The sequence below is a fragment of the Cyrtonyx montezumae genome, unplaced genomic scaffold (assembly GCF_038088225.1).
Source record: "Cyrtonyx montezumae isolate F1298 unplaced genomic scaffold, pur_monq_1.0 scaffold_4, whole genome shotgun sequence".
NCBI lineage: Eukaryota > Metazoa > Chordata > Aves > Galliformes > Odontophoridae > Cyrtonyx > Cyrtonyx montezumae.
Window position 1 is genome coordinate 22,424,011 of NW_027072045.1, and position 14,406 is coordinate 22,438,416.

The window sequence follows — 14,406 nt, forward strand, 5'->3', positions numbered from 1 at the left end:
AATGCCTAGCTGCACGCACTGAACTCAGCCTGCCCGGGAAGCTGCCTGCATTCAGGTATTTATGCAGGAATTTAGCAATGCTTTTAGGATTACAGTTCAAGCTACAGGTGTGTAAATATCAGTTACATCATTTCCTTCCCAAAGGAAAAACAACGCTGCAGTGTCCACAAGCAGTGCACAGAGCAGTGAGCACAGAGCAGCATACCTGCTCTCCTCACTTTGCAGTTCTGATTCTCCTGTGTTAAGTTGCTTTGGACATGGGCAAAGCTTGTGTGAGAGAACAGGCATTTGGAGAGCGGCTTTCCCCCTGTTTAGAATCACAGACTGGCTCAGCACACATACCTCCTTTCCTGCATGCTCCTCTTCCTCTCGTGCCCAGGAAGACATTTGGCTGCACCTCCATAAAGCACAGCTCTGGGGCAAGGGCCTATTTTCCTGTCTCTCTGCTGGGTGTGAGCAACACGACCCTTACTTACCCTGTCCTTGACTTTTGTTATTCTAATTGGCAAGTTCTTGACGATGCTTTCCGGGTCAGCGGAGTGTCAGCCACAGCTGCCTTTGAGGGACCTTGTTACCTCTGACAGTGCTCTTCAGTTCTCTGCTCTTGTGAAGATCAAACACCCATTGCAGATGAAATTCCTGTGCATTCAGCAAGGTAGAGTTTTATACATAGAGCTAATAGTTGAGAGAGGCTGATATCTCACTTGCTACACCTTTTCATGCTACAGCAAGTCTCTCCTGCAATACCTTCAGCACCTGCCATCATGATGCACCTCAGCGAATGCCAGGAGTCTGATTTCAAGCAGCCCTAGTCTCTGCAGTTCACACTGGTTTCTCTTGAATCCAGGGCTGCTTTGCCTGTCAGTGAATAAAACCCAGCAAAAATCTATACAGATTGATGTATTTTAAAATCCTCCTTCAACCATGAGTTCTCCTCTGAAACATGCTGCCAGACTCACCTTGCTGCAGTCCTCCTGCCTGGACCTGCAGTAGTGCACGTCAGATCTCACTAGTTTGTGCCCATCATGTTTCTGTTATTACACACTCAAAGACGTCAGGAGTATTCATGCTCTAGCATGTGCAGGGTACACAGCAAAAAAAAAAACAAAAAAAAACAAAAAAAACCCAAATGCCAGCTGAGCTAAATATGACTTTGACATTCCTTTATAAAGCCTCCTTTTTTTTTTTTTTCCAATTTCCCCTCACATGCAACATCTTAACCACAGGATATTATTAAAAACTGAAAATTCTACATTTACTTAAGAAGCAGAAGTCTGTTTTTCCAGCTCTGAGAGACAGACAGACAGCTGTCCTATCCATACCACTGCCTTCAGAAACATGAGTTTTCATTATTCCCTCATTGATGTCATGACCTCAGGCCCTCATAGATGCAATTGTTCCAATGGCACATTTGCATGGGAATAGCTCCTCAGTTTGGCAGGACAAACATGCAAATAAAATGGATGTAACAAAAACTTGTTCAAACACTTTTTTTTATTAGTTAAAATAAAAAATAAACTCCACAATACCTAGAGACCCCAAGTGCCAGTGGTGGTGGACATGAGCCATGGATCAGTGAGCCCACTAAAACAAACTGGAGCACCAGAACACACAAAGCTGGGGGTCAGGAAGCCACGAAGGACGTGGGGAGGGGGAGGGCACCCCCAGTACAGTGTCACCCTCTCCTTACAACCAGGAGCAGACTTACATTGTACATTAAGGTTGGTTAATGAGGCGAGTGAAAGACTACAGTGCTGAATGCAGGCCATCCCTGCCGCAGTGTCAGCTAGTATTTCCATGTACGCTCTTGGGATTCCAACTTTTGAGCTAGAAGTTGATTAATTACCTTCATCTTCACCCTGTGACCAAAGAAAGACAGGAAAACAGTTACACATTTTGACACACATAACTTATATAAATGAAACAAGGGAAATAATTTACACTTGCAGTCTTCAGACCTAGGTGGTGAAGGACACACCACCAGGGGAGCATCTGTCCATTTGGGCAATGAGAGCTCCACTGTCCTTATTTAAGGGCTGGGAAGGGACCCAAAGCTGACAGCTGGCTTTAAGAGGGCATTGTAGCTATGGTAGATTAAGGAAAAGGAGAACGTTTAAAAATGGCAGAATCTAACTTGAGCTTTGTCAAACAACCCATGAAAACAGGAACACCGATGGGCTCCATGTGCAGCAAACCCATGGTCACCACTGCACAGAGGGAAAAGCCAGCCCCACAGAACAGCCATGTGCAGCCTGAAGATGGGGACAGCGAGGAGGAGGGCTGGGGCACGACCTTACCTCTCTGCCACTGTCTGTGCTCCCTGGTGCAACCGCCTCTCCCTCAGCCACCGGTTGCTGTGGAGCCAGGTCCTCCTGAAAGGCACAAGAAAGACATTGGTTTTGGCCACCATCACCCACCTGGGGCCGGCTGAGCAGGCCACACAAAGCAGTCACACCATTACACAAGCAAACAGAATGCTGCATTTAGCATCTGGTCAACCTTGTTCTTTTTCTGACGTTTTCTTCTGTCTGTTTGAGAGCAAACACAATCATGAATCTGAGTGTCCTACTGGAGGCTGCTGTATCCACATGACTCCTGGGGGAGATGGATCCACAGGGAAATGAAATCTCCTGCTTCCATTGCAGCTTCAGGTGTTGCCCCCAGCCACCTTCTGAGAGCCCATCTGTCTGCCTACAGGGCAACCCCATGCACTGGGGATGCTCCTTATGCTTTTGCCCTAGGAAATGTGTCCTTAATTTGCATCACATCTGAGATAATTTCTGTCCGCATCCTCTGACCTGCACTGAGTGAGAACAAGTGCTCCAATGACATCAAGCAATGCACATGATGGAGACCAATAACCCCACGCAGATGGAGCTGGGGCTGCTGGGGGACACCATAGTGCTGCTTGGGTCACTTCACCACTGCCTTCTCTCAATGAGTAAATACAAGGAGACTTATCCACACTCAGGAGGCTACACCCAAAGGAGTGGGGTGTGCACATTCCCCACTCACATCTTGTGCTGCCTGTTGCATCTGTTCAGCGGCATGCTGCTAAGGCTGCACTGCAGCAGGGTAACGGTGACTCACCCCTATTTATAGAAAGGGAAGCTACCGTGCTCCCTGACAGCTTTCCTGAGCAGCAGCAGCAGCAGGAACCAGCACAATCACAGGATGGAGAGGTGTCAGCCTATGCTGAGGAGTTCTCCTGGCAGCTGCTTTCTCACACACTCCCACCCGGCCCAGAACAGCGGGCATGGGCAGGTACCAGCAGGATGGGGTCTGGGTGATGGGCTGCAGGAATGCACCAGGGAAAGGCCTGTGCTGTGGCTAAGGAGCAGAAATTGATAGGTGCCCATCCTGGGTCACAGGGCAGTGCCGGCAGGGTGAAACCCGGCCTCGGGAAGGGCAATGGGGACTCAGCTGTGCCTGTCAGCATTCATCTTCTCATTACAAGGGATAAAACGGTCTAAGGGAAAGGTACATTGCAACCACAAAGCAACTGGTCAGCATCGCTGTTCTTAATTGGCAAGCAGACAGATCTTTTTCCCCTCTTAAATACACTGCCTTAGCAAAACCACTTAGAACAAAAAAAAAAAAAAAACAAACAAAAAAACCCAACAAGCCTTCACTGAGATTGCTAAGGGCTGTTTTCTTCTATTCTCAGGAGAAATACTGAATCTTTTGGCTTGAGGAGAGAGACACACAGTGGCTGAACATTGAAGTTACAGGGAAAAAACAGGGTTCGTTACAGCTCCAGTATTCAAGATTTTGCATACTTATTCATACAGAATGTGTACACTACGGAAGATTTTGTATATGACCTTTCCATAGAGGTTACAGCCCTGTAATTCACAAGAACTGCTGTGCAGTGCTAAGAAGTCTTACATGGAGCACATTATCTACAGAATTTGCACATCTTAATCTACTCCACTAAAACAGATTTAAAAAACCCACAGGTCTTGCAAAGAAATTAATGACAATTTAATCCTATACTTCCAAAGTTCAACACAGCTCCTTTCCACACCTCACGCTCTGAGTCGTATGTTTCTCTGTTCATCCCTTATACAAATAAATAGCACCTACTTGTTGTAAAGCATTACCCTGCAGGATGGCCAGCACAGCCACCAGCCAGGGGACACACACCCTGAGCCCTTGCAGTGAGAGGCCTCACTGCTCCCACTGACTGCCCTGTTCTGAACACACGTGCCCCTGATGCACAAGTGGGAATACACTGAGTGCAGAGCAGCTCCAGCCTGCTTTTTGTTCCTTCAGTGCAACTGTCTTTATCCAAGCAGAATGAAGGCTGCGAACACACGCTTTTCCTACTCTGAATGTGCAGCTGTTAGAAAAGCTGCAGTACCAGCACAGCACATGTGTGCTGGGCCCAGCCCTCACGTGTGACTGATGCCTGCTGACATGCTCTGTAGGGAGAGACAGAAAGTGGTCAGAACCGATGTGCTGAGACAAGCTGACAAGCGAGCCATGCAGAAATGGGTGGGAAACATAGATGGGAAGATTGAGGTGGAGGGAGAGCCATGGGGAATCGTGAGCTGCTAGGGAACTTGCTCTGGTCCCCAGGGAGGTTCAGCATGTACATACGCACACGTGCTTGTTACCAGCCACATCATGTCTGCAATGCAGCAAATTTTGTGCTGTGTCATGCAGACAAAAAATTACTCCTCATCTGAGATGGGGATGCTCAGTGGGTGGCAGTCTCACTGGAATCCCTCACTGCCCACTGCAGGCACCAAGACAGGTGCAGAGCCACAGACAAAAAACACCACTAATGGTTCTTGTTCCTTTGTGAATCAGAAAGAAAGTGCAGAATGTGTAATCATATCTCTTTTAAAAACCTCCTCCCAAACAGATCCTTCACACACTATCACAAGGCAACCTTTTATTTTTTCCAGAGGGTCTCTCAAGCTCACCACAGTGTCTGGTGTTGCCAGGGGCAGACCCTAGCCACAATTCCATTAGCAAATGGAGCTCTGCTGCTGCCCAGTGCCAGCTCCTGCCCATACCAGCAGCTCACTGTCAGTGCAGCAGGTTCATGCTGCCAGCCAGTCCTCGCCCACCCTGAGTCACCCGAAGGTACATGAGGCTCATCACTCCCTGCATGCCCACCCACTGCCCCATCACCATTCCCTGTCAGAACAGAGATTAACAGTATCCCCAGGGCTCAGCACTTCTCCTGTGTGAGCCCTTCCTGCGTGCTTTCAGGAGAACGTTTTGCATCACTCACAGCCACTTTTGTTGGGCTATTTTCTCAGGATTTACGTGGTACGTGGAAGTTTTGTTTCACGTTACAATGGGTTTACTTTCAGGCCAGGAAATTCATCAGCCGACTGTCTGAACAATTAAACCCATTTTGGCTGGCTTTGCTTTGCTTTGATTCTGGGTTTGGGTGTTCTATGACTAACCTGGCCTGCCTCACTATCAGCGCTATTCACCACAGCATTCAAAAGGGGGTAAAAAAAAGTGGGCTCAGCAAGAAGCTGTCTACACCAGACCCACAGCCAGCCTCACACACAAGCAGCTGCTTATCATCCCTTGGGAATTATCCTGTCTAACAGGCAGGCAGACCTTCCTTAGGGAGCTGTCCCACTCCAGCACTCAGCCCTCAATTCAGCACTCGAACTAGCTCAGAGCTTCCTGCCATGAAACTACCAATTGTAAACAACTGCAGATATTTAAAGCATAATTTGAAAACGAGCTCTGTCCTGCAGGCCACTGAAGGCACAAACATACCTTTTTTACAACTCCTGTAGTGGCCACGATGGTCTCTGCTCCTTCTACTGTCTTGTTGGCCACTGTGTTCACACTGGCTACTACTGCCTCTCCCACCACGTTGGCCTGCTCTTTGGTCTTCTCAGCAACTGGAATTTCAACAACAGAACGACAGTCAACTCATTAGTGACAGAGGCTGCCAAAGCGAGGCACAATAAGATGGAGGCATTAAGATAAGGGAGAACATTAGCCCTAGTTAAGTCTTTTTTTTATATATATATATATAGATATAGCCAATCAGTCTTCATGTGCAATTGCAGACTGAAAAATTAACTGTGAGATGCTAAGAGACAGTCAAGCAAACAAGGTATTTGTGCTGCAGGCTGCATGTGACCTCTCCATAGGCACCCTCCATTTGTTCTGCTTGATCTAATGCAGCTGGTAGAAAACAGTAATTTGGTCACCAAAGTGGTCAGAGAAGGTATCTGCAGTTCTCCTTGCAAGGCAGAGCATATGGCTCAATGCCTGGGGCTTGGGCCTCCCAGATGGGGTCCCAGAATCCCTGACTGTGACCAGCAGGAGTCCCCCAGGCCACAGCTGTGCCCAGCAGGACTGGTACAGGCACATCCTCTCTGCACATTGGGAAACTCTTGTCTTTATGAAACATGGAACTGCTGTAAAGTGGCCACGTCTGCCAGATAACCTTCACTGGTTGTTTCTGACTCACTGTAATGAAGCATTTCCTCCCATCCAAGAGCACTGCAAATGCCAGACACAAGCCATTGCTCCTCTGTTCGCTGAATGAAATGTCACACAGACCCACGTATTCCCCAGGGATCCCCCATTCAGCAGAAGCAATGGGGCTGCAGCAACACGGGACAGGTACCTGCATCTGCCTCGGGGCAGTGCGCTTACCTGAGGTCACACTCTGCACCACACCCTCCTTGGTTTTGGTACCTGTGAGAGGGAACAAACAGTCTGTCTGTGCTCAAGCATAAAAAAATTGTTGCTAGAGTATTTCCAGAATGAAGAAGAATTGACTGAAGGTGAATCAGTGTCAGGAGGATTGTAAAACCAGACGGGCGTCGAGTGTCCACAAAAATCTCACTTCACTCTTGCATACAAACACAGTTACACCGCGGCTCTCCTGCCTTTCAGCAAGGCACCACACACACGCTTACATCGCACTTATCTCACCGCTCTCAAGGCAGAAAAGCCAACGGGATGAGAAGCACTCAGTGTGCGACAGAAGCGTTCCCGAAGGAGCCGTTCCTCCCCGCAGTTTTCCCCCAAGCACCACCGAGCTGCTGCCCGCACCCTGCACAGCGCGGCACGATGCGCGACACCGCGCGGGCGTGGGCAGCCCCCACGCCTCGATGCCATTTCACATTAGGGAGAAAACCGACAAACAGCTGCGGCCCCGGGTGCGGTGGGAGAACCCGGCCGCGGGCACGCCTCGTTCCCAGCGGCTCTGGAGCGGACGGTCAGGTGCACGCACTGATAGCAGCAGCTCCAGCCCAGCGCTGCCCCACCTGCCCGGCACACGCCGTGCGCTGGGGAACGTCATTGTCCTTCGCTGCCTTATTGTGGTGGCTGCCAGGGTTGCGCCCAGCGCAGAACAAAGCTGTCCTGCCAGGGCGTGCCCCTTCCCTCTCCCAAAGTGCGTCAAAGCGAAGGGTTGACATGTTCACTTCATAGCTGCTGCTGTCCGTGCATTTACTAACGGTACTTGCGACACGTGCAACTGCTCTAAAGCAGATTGTAATACGTTGCTTGCAAAGCAGGTGCACGTCTGACTTGCGCAAGCTCAGGAACGAGCGCAGCGCACGTATTAGGCGCGGCTGCAGCCCTGCTCCGCTCACTCCCGAGCAGCGAGCGGCTCCGGCAATCCAATCGTGCGGTCTGCAGCTCTACCTGGCCCGCGTTCGGCCCCGCAGCAAACACCCCGACGCGGGAGCCGAGTCCGCATCTGGGAGCCGCCCCACGGCCGCGTTTCTTTTCAGTTGGCGGCACCGCGGAGGAAACGAACGCCCCGCGACCGCCGGGCGGCACCAGCGGCCCGGAACGGGTCCAGCCTCGCGGCCGCGCCCGCTGACTCAGCCCGGCCCCGCCCGGCAGCCGCATCTCTCCACCGCCTTCCGCTCATCGCTCCGCGGCTGCGGTGCCCACGCCCCAGCTCGGCGGCTCGAGGAGCGTGCTGGGTGCCAGAGCTAAGCCTGAGCCTGAAGACAGCGTTTTCCTCCGGTGTCTGCAGGGTGAGCTGCTGGGACGGACCACCCTTCGTGTGGCACTACGTGAGACGTGCTGGCTCAACGCTCTCGGCACCGTTGCAACGTGCAGACCTGGCCTCCTGTGTATTCCCAGTGCCTGCCGCCGCTCCTCGTGTCCCTGAAAGACCCAGCGCAGTGTGCTGGGCTGTGGCAGGGCAGAACTGCACGTGTACCAAAAACCCTCCATCTCCAACTCTGCTTGGTGCTCGTTCCACAGTTTAGTTTGTAAAGTCCTTAGAAACCATAGTAAGGAGTTGAAATCTCCCGAGCAGGCTCTGTGTCTTGCCCCACACCCAGGAGAAAATGAAAACCAGGTCAGAGCATGGAAATGCAGAACGCTGCCCAAAGGAGATGCAAGGAATTTGGTACGCCAATGCGGAAGGTTCCTTTCTAACATCACTTAGAGGAGCAATGCTGCAGTCTGACACTTGGGCAGCATTTCCAGGCTGGCACATCAGCTCTTGTGCCTCATTACATACAGGGATGCTGTGTGCCTTTTGCTTGTGAGTCAGCTTCAAACTGAAATGTGAGCTGTTACATGTGTTCATTTGCAGCATACCATTAGCTGAGAGTTAAAAAATTCAGGATGAAGACATGACCAGGGCTGCTGCACGTAGATTTTGTATTTATTTCATCTCTAATTTGAATCTCTCCCTACACATACAGCTATTACCAATATAGCTGTTTTAAATACAGCAGCTACGCAGTTGTAGGTAGTGCAGCATGGTATCAGAGGAGCCTGCTCACCAACTTCCATGCTACTTGACCCCCCACATCTGGAGGACAGGAAAGCTGTGCCAGGTGCAGCCATTGGCACCAGGGTGAGTGGGCCTGGGAAGTGAGGACTGTGAGATGGATGGTACCTGGAGCAGCCGACCATCCTGACATGTACTCTCATGCAGTGCAGGAAATGGGTGTTGGGAGTGACCTTGAGCAGAGAGGGTTTGAGATGCAACATTAACAGAAGGATTTCTGGGCCGGGCAGCAGTCTGTTTCTCAGAACATGTCTGTGGGGTACAATGAATGTGAATGTCTCTAGTAAAGTGAGACTGACATGTGTACATGCATTGAAACAGAAGGATTTCAGGATCAAAGGGTGTGTTTGTGGAAGCGGGTGCATCCTGCAGCCCTACACCCAACATGACAGGCTGCTGGCAGGGGCTGGCCAGCACACGCCTTGCACCTGGGTACAGTGGGAGAGCAGTGCAGGGATGGGGAGCAGCATCCTGCAGGTACCCAGCACTCAGCACAAACCTGTCAGTCACACACCCTCCACTCCGCACCACACTGCTGCCTGCCACCTCCCCAGGCGGCAGCAGTTTCTATGCCTGGCTTCCAGCTGGGGAAACTGAGGCATGGGGTGGCTGCAGCATCCCGAGATTACACAGCTCTATGCCCGGGGCGTCACCCTGACCTCCTGCCATTCACTCCTCAGCTCCACCACGGAAAAATGTCACCAGACTTTCTCAGAGACAGTTTATGTGGTGGTTCACGCTCAAAAGCGAATTGAAAACAGCTCTCTTACCTACGTACATCACACCTTCTTTAGTCTTCTCCGCAGCCTCTGTCACTCCCTGCTTGGTCTTTTCTGCAGCAGCCACCACACCTTCTTTAGCGATGGAGAACCCCTTCTTAAAGACATCCATCCTTCTGGCTGCCCTGGGTACCAGCTGGGTGCGGGGCAGCAGCAAGCAGCTCCTCGGGAGGGGTCTTGCTGTCAGCAACCCTGCCTTCACTAGATCTTGCCTCCCCTGCCAGGCTCTGTGTCTGCTCTGGTTCCTCTGCTGGAGGAGGATGGTGTGACAAACCTCGCAGCCTTCACCGGCTCTTATTGATTAAGTGCACTGCAGAGTAGCCAATGCCTGCAAACAGCTGGTACTGAAATATTAATGATATGGATCTGCTTGGTAAGATTTAAGGAGGGAGGGGGAGAGGAGGAGGACAGAAGTGCGTAAGAGACTTTCTGGAAATCCTCCAGGCAGATAAAGCTTTTAAAAGACTTTGCGGTGCTCTCGCTGAAGGATGCTCTCAAGTGAAGAGACGATGTTCGATCCAAGGAGCTGAGTTTCTGAAAGGGCCTCTGCCCAGGGCTGCAGCAAGCACAGGCTCCTGAGGGTCCCCAGGAGGAGGAAAGCACATGAAGTGCTGGTAATAAACCCAACAGGAACAGGTCTCTGGGTCTAGCTTTAACCAGAATACATTCCACAGAAAAACAATAATGAGAACGTGATTTCTCATCAGCACTGACCGAGGAGGAAAGCAGCTAGCACTGTGCTCTCACTACTGAAGTCAACAGATTTCTGCAAGTTTGGGAAGTGTTTTTTTACTCTGTGCTGAAATAATGAAAAGACTGTTGATCTGGAAAATAAGATAATGATTTATTAGTCTTTTCCTCACCAGTGGTTCTCCTTGCCAATAAACGAACCACAAATTCCCATCTGAGTGTGGAAGAGCTATATCTCTTATAGGCTAAAAATTGATCGATTGTTTGTTCCAAAAAAAAAAAAAAAGGAGTGCAAAATTCAGAGAAAGGCCATCACAACACAACATTCTAAGAGCTCTCTCTGTTCAAGACTGCCATAACATTGAGGAAAGAAAAGCTTTCTTTCCGTCCTTCTGAACATTTTTTTGGTGTCTGACTGACCACAACCCCCACGGCCCAGTGTTACATGTGAGATGTGTGTGCCCTCATGTGTCACAGTGTGGGAGGCTGAATATGGCTCCCACTGGTTGTGTTAGGCACAGGGCAGGTGCCAGGTTTTTCCTACGTTTGGGTAAAGGATTAATTGACCATCCTTGGGAATCAGCACAGGGCCAGTTTACTTTTAATCAAGGCTCTCAAAGAGCATTAAGACAGAGCAGAGAGTTTCCCAGGCACTTTATGGGAACATCCAGCCTGAGAAGGCTGTGAGTAGTATTCTTTGATTTTGTTGAGCTATTGTCCTGTCATTGTAACTCGTGTAATTAAATGCTGCATATTTTGCATTGTTGTAGAAGTTATCAAATGCAAGGAGTACCAAGCCATCCTGCAATGTGGGAGATGAGTCATCACTCGAGTGCATCAACCCGTGCTTGAGAGGGATACTCCTTTCCTGCCTCTCTCCTCCCGATGACCTTCAGACAAAGCTCACAAGAGGCATTTAAAGCTCTCTGGATCACTCCCAAGACAGGCAGCAGTTTGCACAGAAATTGTTTTACCTTGAAACCCCTTTTAGGAGAGCTCTGGACTCAAAACAATGTTGTAAGTGACCTATGTAGGGGTAAGCATCAGTAAGAGTTCCTGAACGTTAGCCACCCTGTGACATTCATACCCTTCTGCTGTAAGCCGAGGAGCTAGTGCTCATTATTTGTTGCCAGTCCTGCCTCAGGGAAACCTGGCAGTGGGTGAGGTCTGTGCCTGAAAAAGAATTTCTCCCCATGTAGTAGATACAATACCTTAATGAGGAAAGTTGTTCCTTCAAAGGGCGGATCAGGGGGCCAAGGTCAGCCTGCTGGCAGCCCCTTTTTGTCCCTTGCTTGCCCTGGGATGCACTGGAGAAGCTACTAAGCCAGGACCTCCACCCCTCCTCATGGCTGATGTCTGGAAGCTGTGCAGTGCATGTACCCTCCCACAGTGACTCTGCAATATGTGCAAGATGGGTCTAACTTGAGCCTACCTATTCCCTAAAGCAGGCACAAAGGAAATCAAGGAATGTGAAGGAAAATAAAAAACAAGACTCCCTGTCCTCTTCTGCCCATTTTTTTCTTTGTGACTACAACAGATTGAAACAGGATTTTAATTAATTAGTCTCTCTTCCCTCTGGCTCTCTGCATTGCCAGTTACTGTGAGCTCAGCACCTTAGCCTTTGTCCTCAGCCATGAGCTCATGCTGCAGGCTTCAGCTGTCAAAGGCATCTTGCTGCTGAAAGGAATGGGGTTTGGTCATCTCCAATTGAAGTATTTTGGTGGTGTATGACATCTGAAAGATGGGCTAGTTTGTGGCTGGTGCATATTCTTTGTTTGGGAAGTTTTTGCAGGGAGAATAATGCTGACAATAACAGGATCAGACCTTGCTCTGTATAAGCAGAAATCATCTCTCTGTTTATGAATACTTCAGAATGCAGAAAGGAGAACTGTCTCAGATCACTAATTTTTCTGCTTGAAAGAAAACAAGCTGCTCTGCCTGCCATCCTCCTGGCACACTGCAGAGACTCACACCCCAGGCACAGGTCTGCGTGGCTGATGGGCGATTTCCTCTGCCAAGGCTGGCGGAAGAGCCTTCAGAAGGCACATACCCAGCAGCTGCCAGGACAGCCCACACTTGGCTTTGGTGGTGGAACTTTGCTGCTGAGCACCACTGGTGTGTTCTGAGCAGAATGATAAACACACGGTCAGCAAGAATGTGCCTTTCTCCCCTGGGGACAGACCACCAAAGCCCAGCTTCCCAGCCCAGCTGCCTGCCTGTGGTAGAAGAATCACTGGGGCATGCGGGTGGGCAGAGGATGAGGCAGCATTTTCCATACCTAAAAGCAACATTGGCTGCCGAGCGGCTCCCCCCTTGCTGTGAAGATATCAACAGAGCTGTCCTATTCATCTTCACAGGCAGAAAATCCATTCAATTATTCAGTCTGCTTCAGAGGTTTGAGGCTGGAATAAATGAGCCCTAGGCAACTTACACTTATTAAAACTATTCCAGTTTTTCTGGGCTTTCCAAGCCTTCTCTTCCAGGACTTTTTTTTTTTTTTTCCTTTTCTTATTTAAATAATCAGATTCTGAAATTGTAATATAGACTTAAGAGCATTACAGAGTAGCAGAGAAACTTCCCAGAGAAACTGGGAAGATGCAAAAGAAAACGAAAAAATTATCTGAACACGTTAATTGAAAGTGTAATTTCTAATGGCTCTTTCTCCAGAGGGAAGCTGTCAGGTATCACCAGCAAGTTTGCCTTCCAAATGAACAGAAGCCATCTCTCCAGAGCACTGTATGGCACTGCTTACCTGGTGGTTCTGCCTCCTGTCAGGTTGCAGCCTCAGGGCTTGGGCTCTGAGTGGAGTAGAGATGGGCCAAGAGGAAAAATGGGATTTTCCTCTTCTGTGGGTCCCTGGAAGGCAGTGCTGAAGTTTGACATCTTGGTCATTGGAGGTGAGAATGGGACGTTGGCCTCTCAGGGCAGGCACTGTGGAAGGGGGCTAAGAGCTGTGCTAGTGTAAACAGTTATAATTAACAGACAAGGCAAGAGTAGTCATGACAGTTATCAGTAAGTTCATGGGGCACATGGATGAGTCTGGAGTAACTGGTGATGCACTTGCACACACTGTCCAGGGAAGGTGGTGGAGTCACCATCCCTGCAGGTGTTCAAGAAACGAGGAGGTGTGGCACTGAAGGACGTGGTTAGTGGGCATGGTGGGGACAGATCAAAGGCTGGCCCTGATGGTCTTAGAGATCTTTTCAAACCTAAATGATTTTATGATTGTAAGACTGAAAAGGGATCAAAATATTTCTCAGAAATGTTGGGGAAAAAGTAATTTCACACATTAGAGCACTGGAAAAGAGGAAGTAACAACAGGAGACCAAGAAGGGAGGAACAAACCAGGTATCTCACTTGTCAAATATAGATGCCAAAATAGAGAGCAAATTTGTTTTTCTTAGCTGGTCTGAGGGCTGCTGGAAACTTCTCTGGGCAGATCCAAATGTCACTGAACTGAAATACCAAGCCACTTACTGAGTGTCATCTAATGCCAAAACATCTTCCAAATTATGTTTTACATTTGATTGATCTCACCTATTTCTTTTGCTTTAGCAGAGGCAACCAGCTCTATAAAGTACACCAAGCTTCCAGTAAGGCAGGTAATTGAAGAGGGAATAGGCATCTACTGCTGTTAGCTGGTGCATGCTTGTCTTTCTCAGACTGTCCTCAGATAGCAAAGAGCAGATTGTTAAGGAAAATGACCTTATGTGTGTTTTCCTTGGTTCCATGCTGCAGCACCAGCTCAAAATATGGGCAAAGTTGTGATGTACTGTGTTCCTAAATAAGTACTCCTCATACCCACTCCTCTACAGAAGTTGAACAAGAAAACTTATGTCATAGTCCAGCAATAAATTAACTGTTACAAACAAGTAGTATAATCTGAATAAGCTATTCAGGGACCCTAAGCCACAACAGGTAATAGGCAGCATCTGTGCTACACCCATCACAAGGACAGAGACGTCAGTCCCCAGCACGCTCAATATTTTAATGTCTTTCATAATTGCTACTCAACAGTCACATTAAATGATTAACCTGGCAATGGCCGAGCAGTCTGCAGCACACACAAGAGGAGCAACGGATGTCTCAGCTGGGATGGCAGAGAAGCATTTCCTCACTGCTTTGGAGATACCACATTCAGGAAGAAAAAAGATGTCATGAGTGATTAAGTGGAAAGGCTCA

The 14,406-nt window shown here is 49.2% G+C and overlaps 1 protein-coding gene across 1 annotated transcript; it reads right to left on the minus strand.

The window, feature by feature from the left end:
* Positions 1 to 1,484: 1,484 nt before the first annotated feature.
* SNCG (synuclein gamma) lies at positions 1,485 to 9,788 on the minus strand. Its single transcript, XM_065746833.1, has 5 exons — positions 9,526 to 9,788; positions 6,646 to 6,687; positions 5,752 to 5,879; positions 2,298 to 2,372; positions 1,485 to 1,859 (listed from the first exon to the last, which is right to left on the minus strand). The coding sequence occupies exons 1-5, from the start codon at positions 9,644 to 9,646 to the stop codon at positions 1,839 to 1,841; spliced, it is 387 nt and encodes a 128-aa protein (XP_065602905.1). The 5' UTR covers positions 9,647 to 9,788; the 3' UTR covers positions 1,485 to 1,838.
* Between the last annotated feature and the right edge of the window lie 4,618 nt (positions 9,789 to 14,406).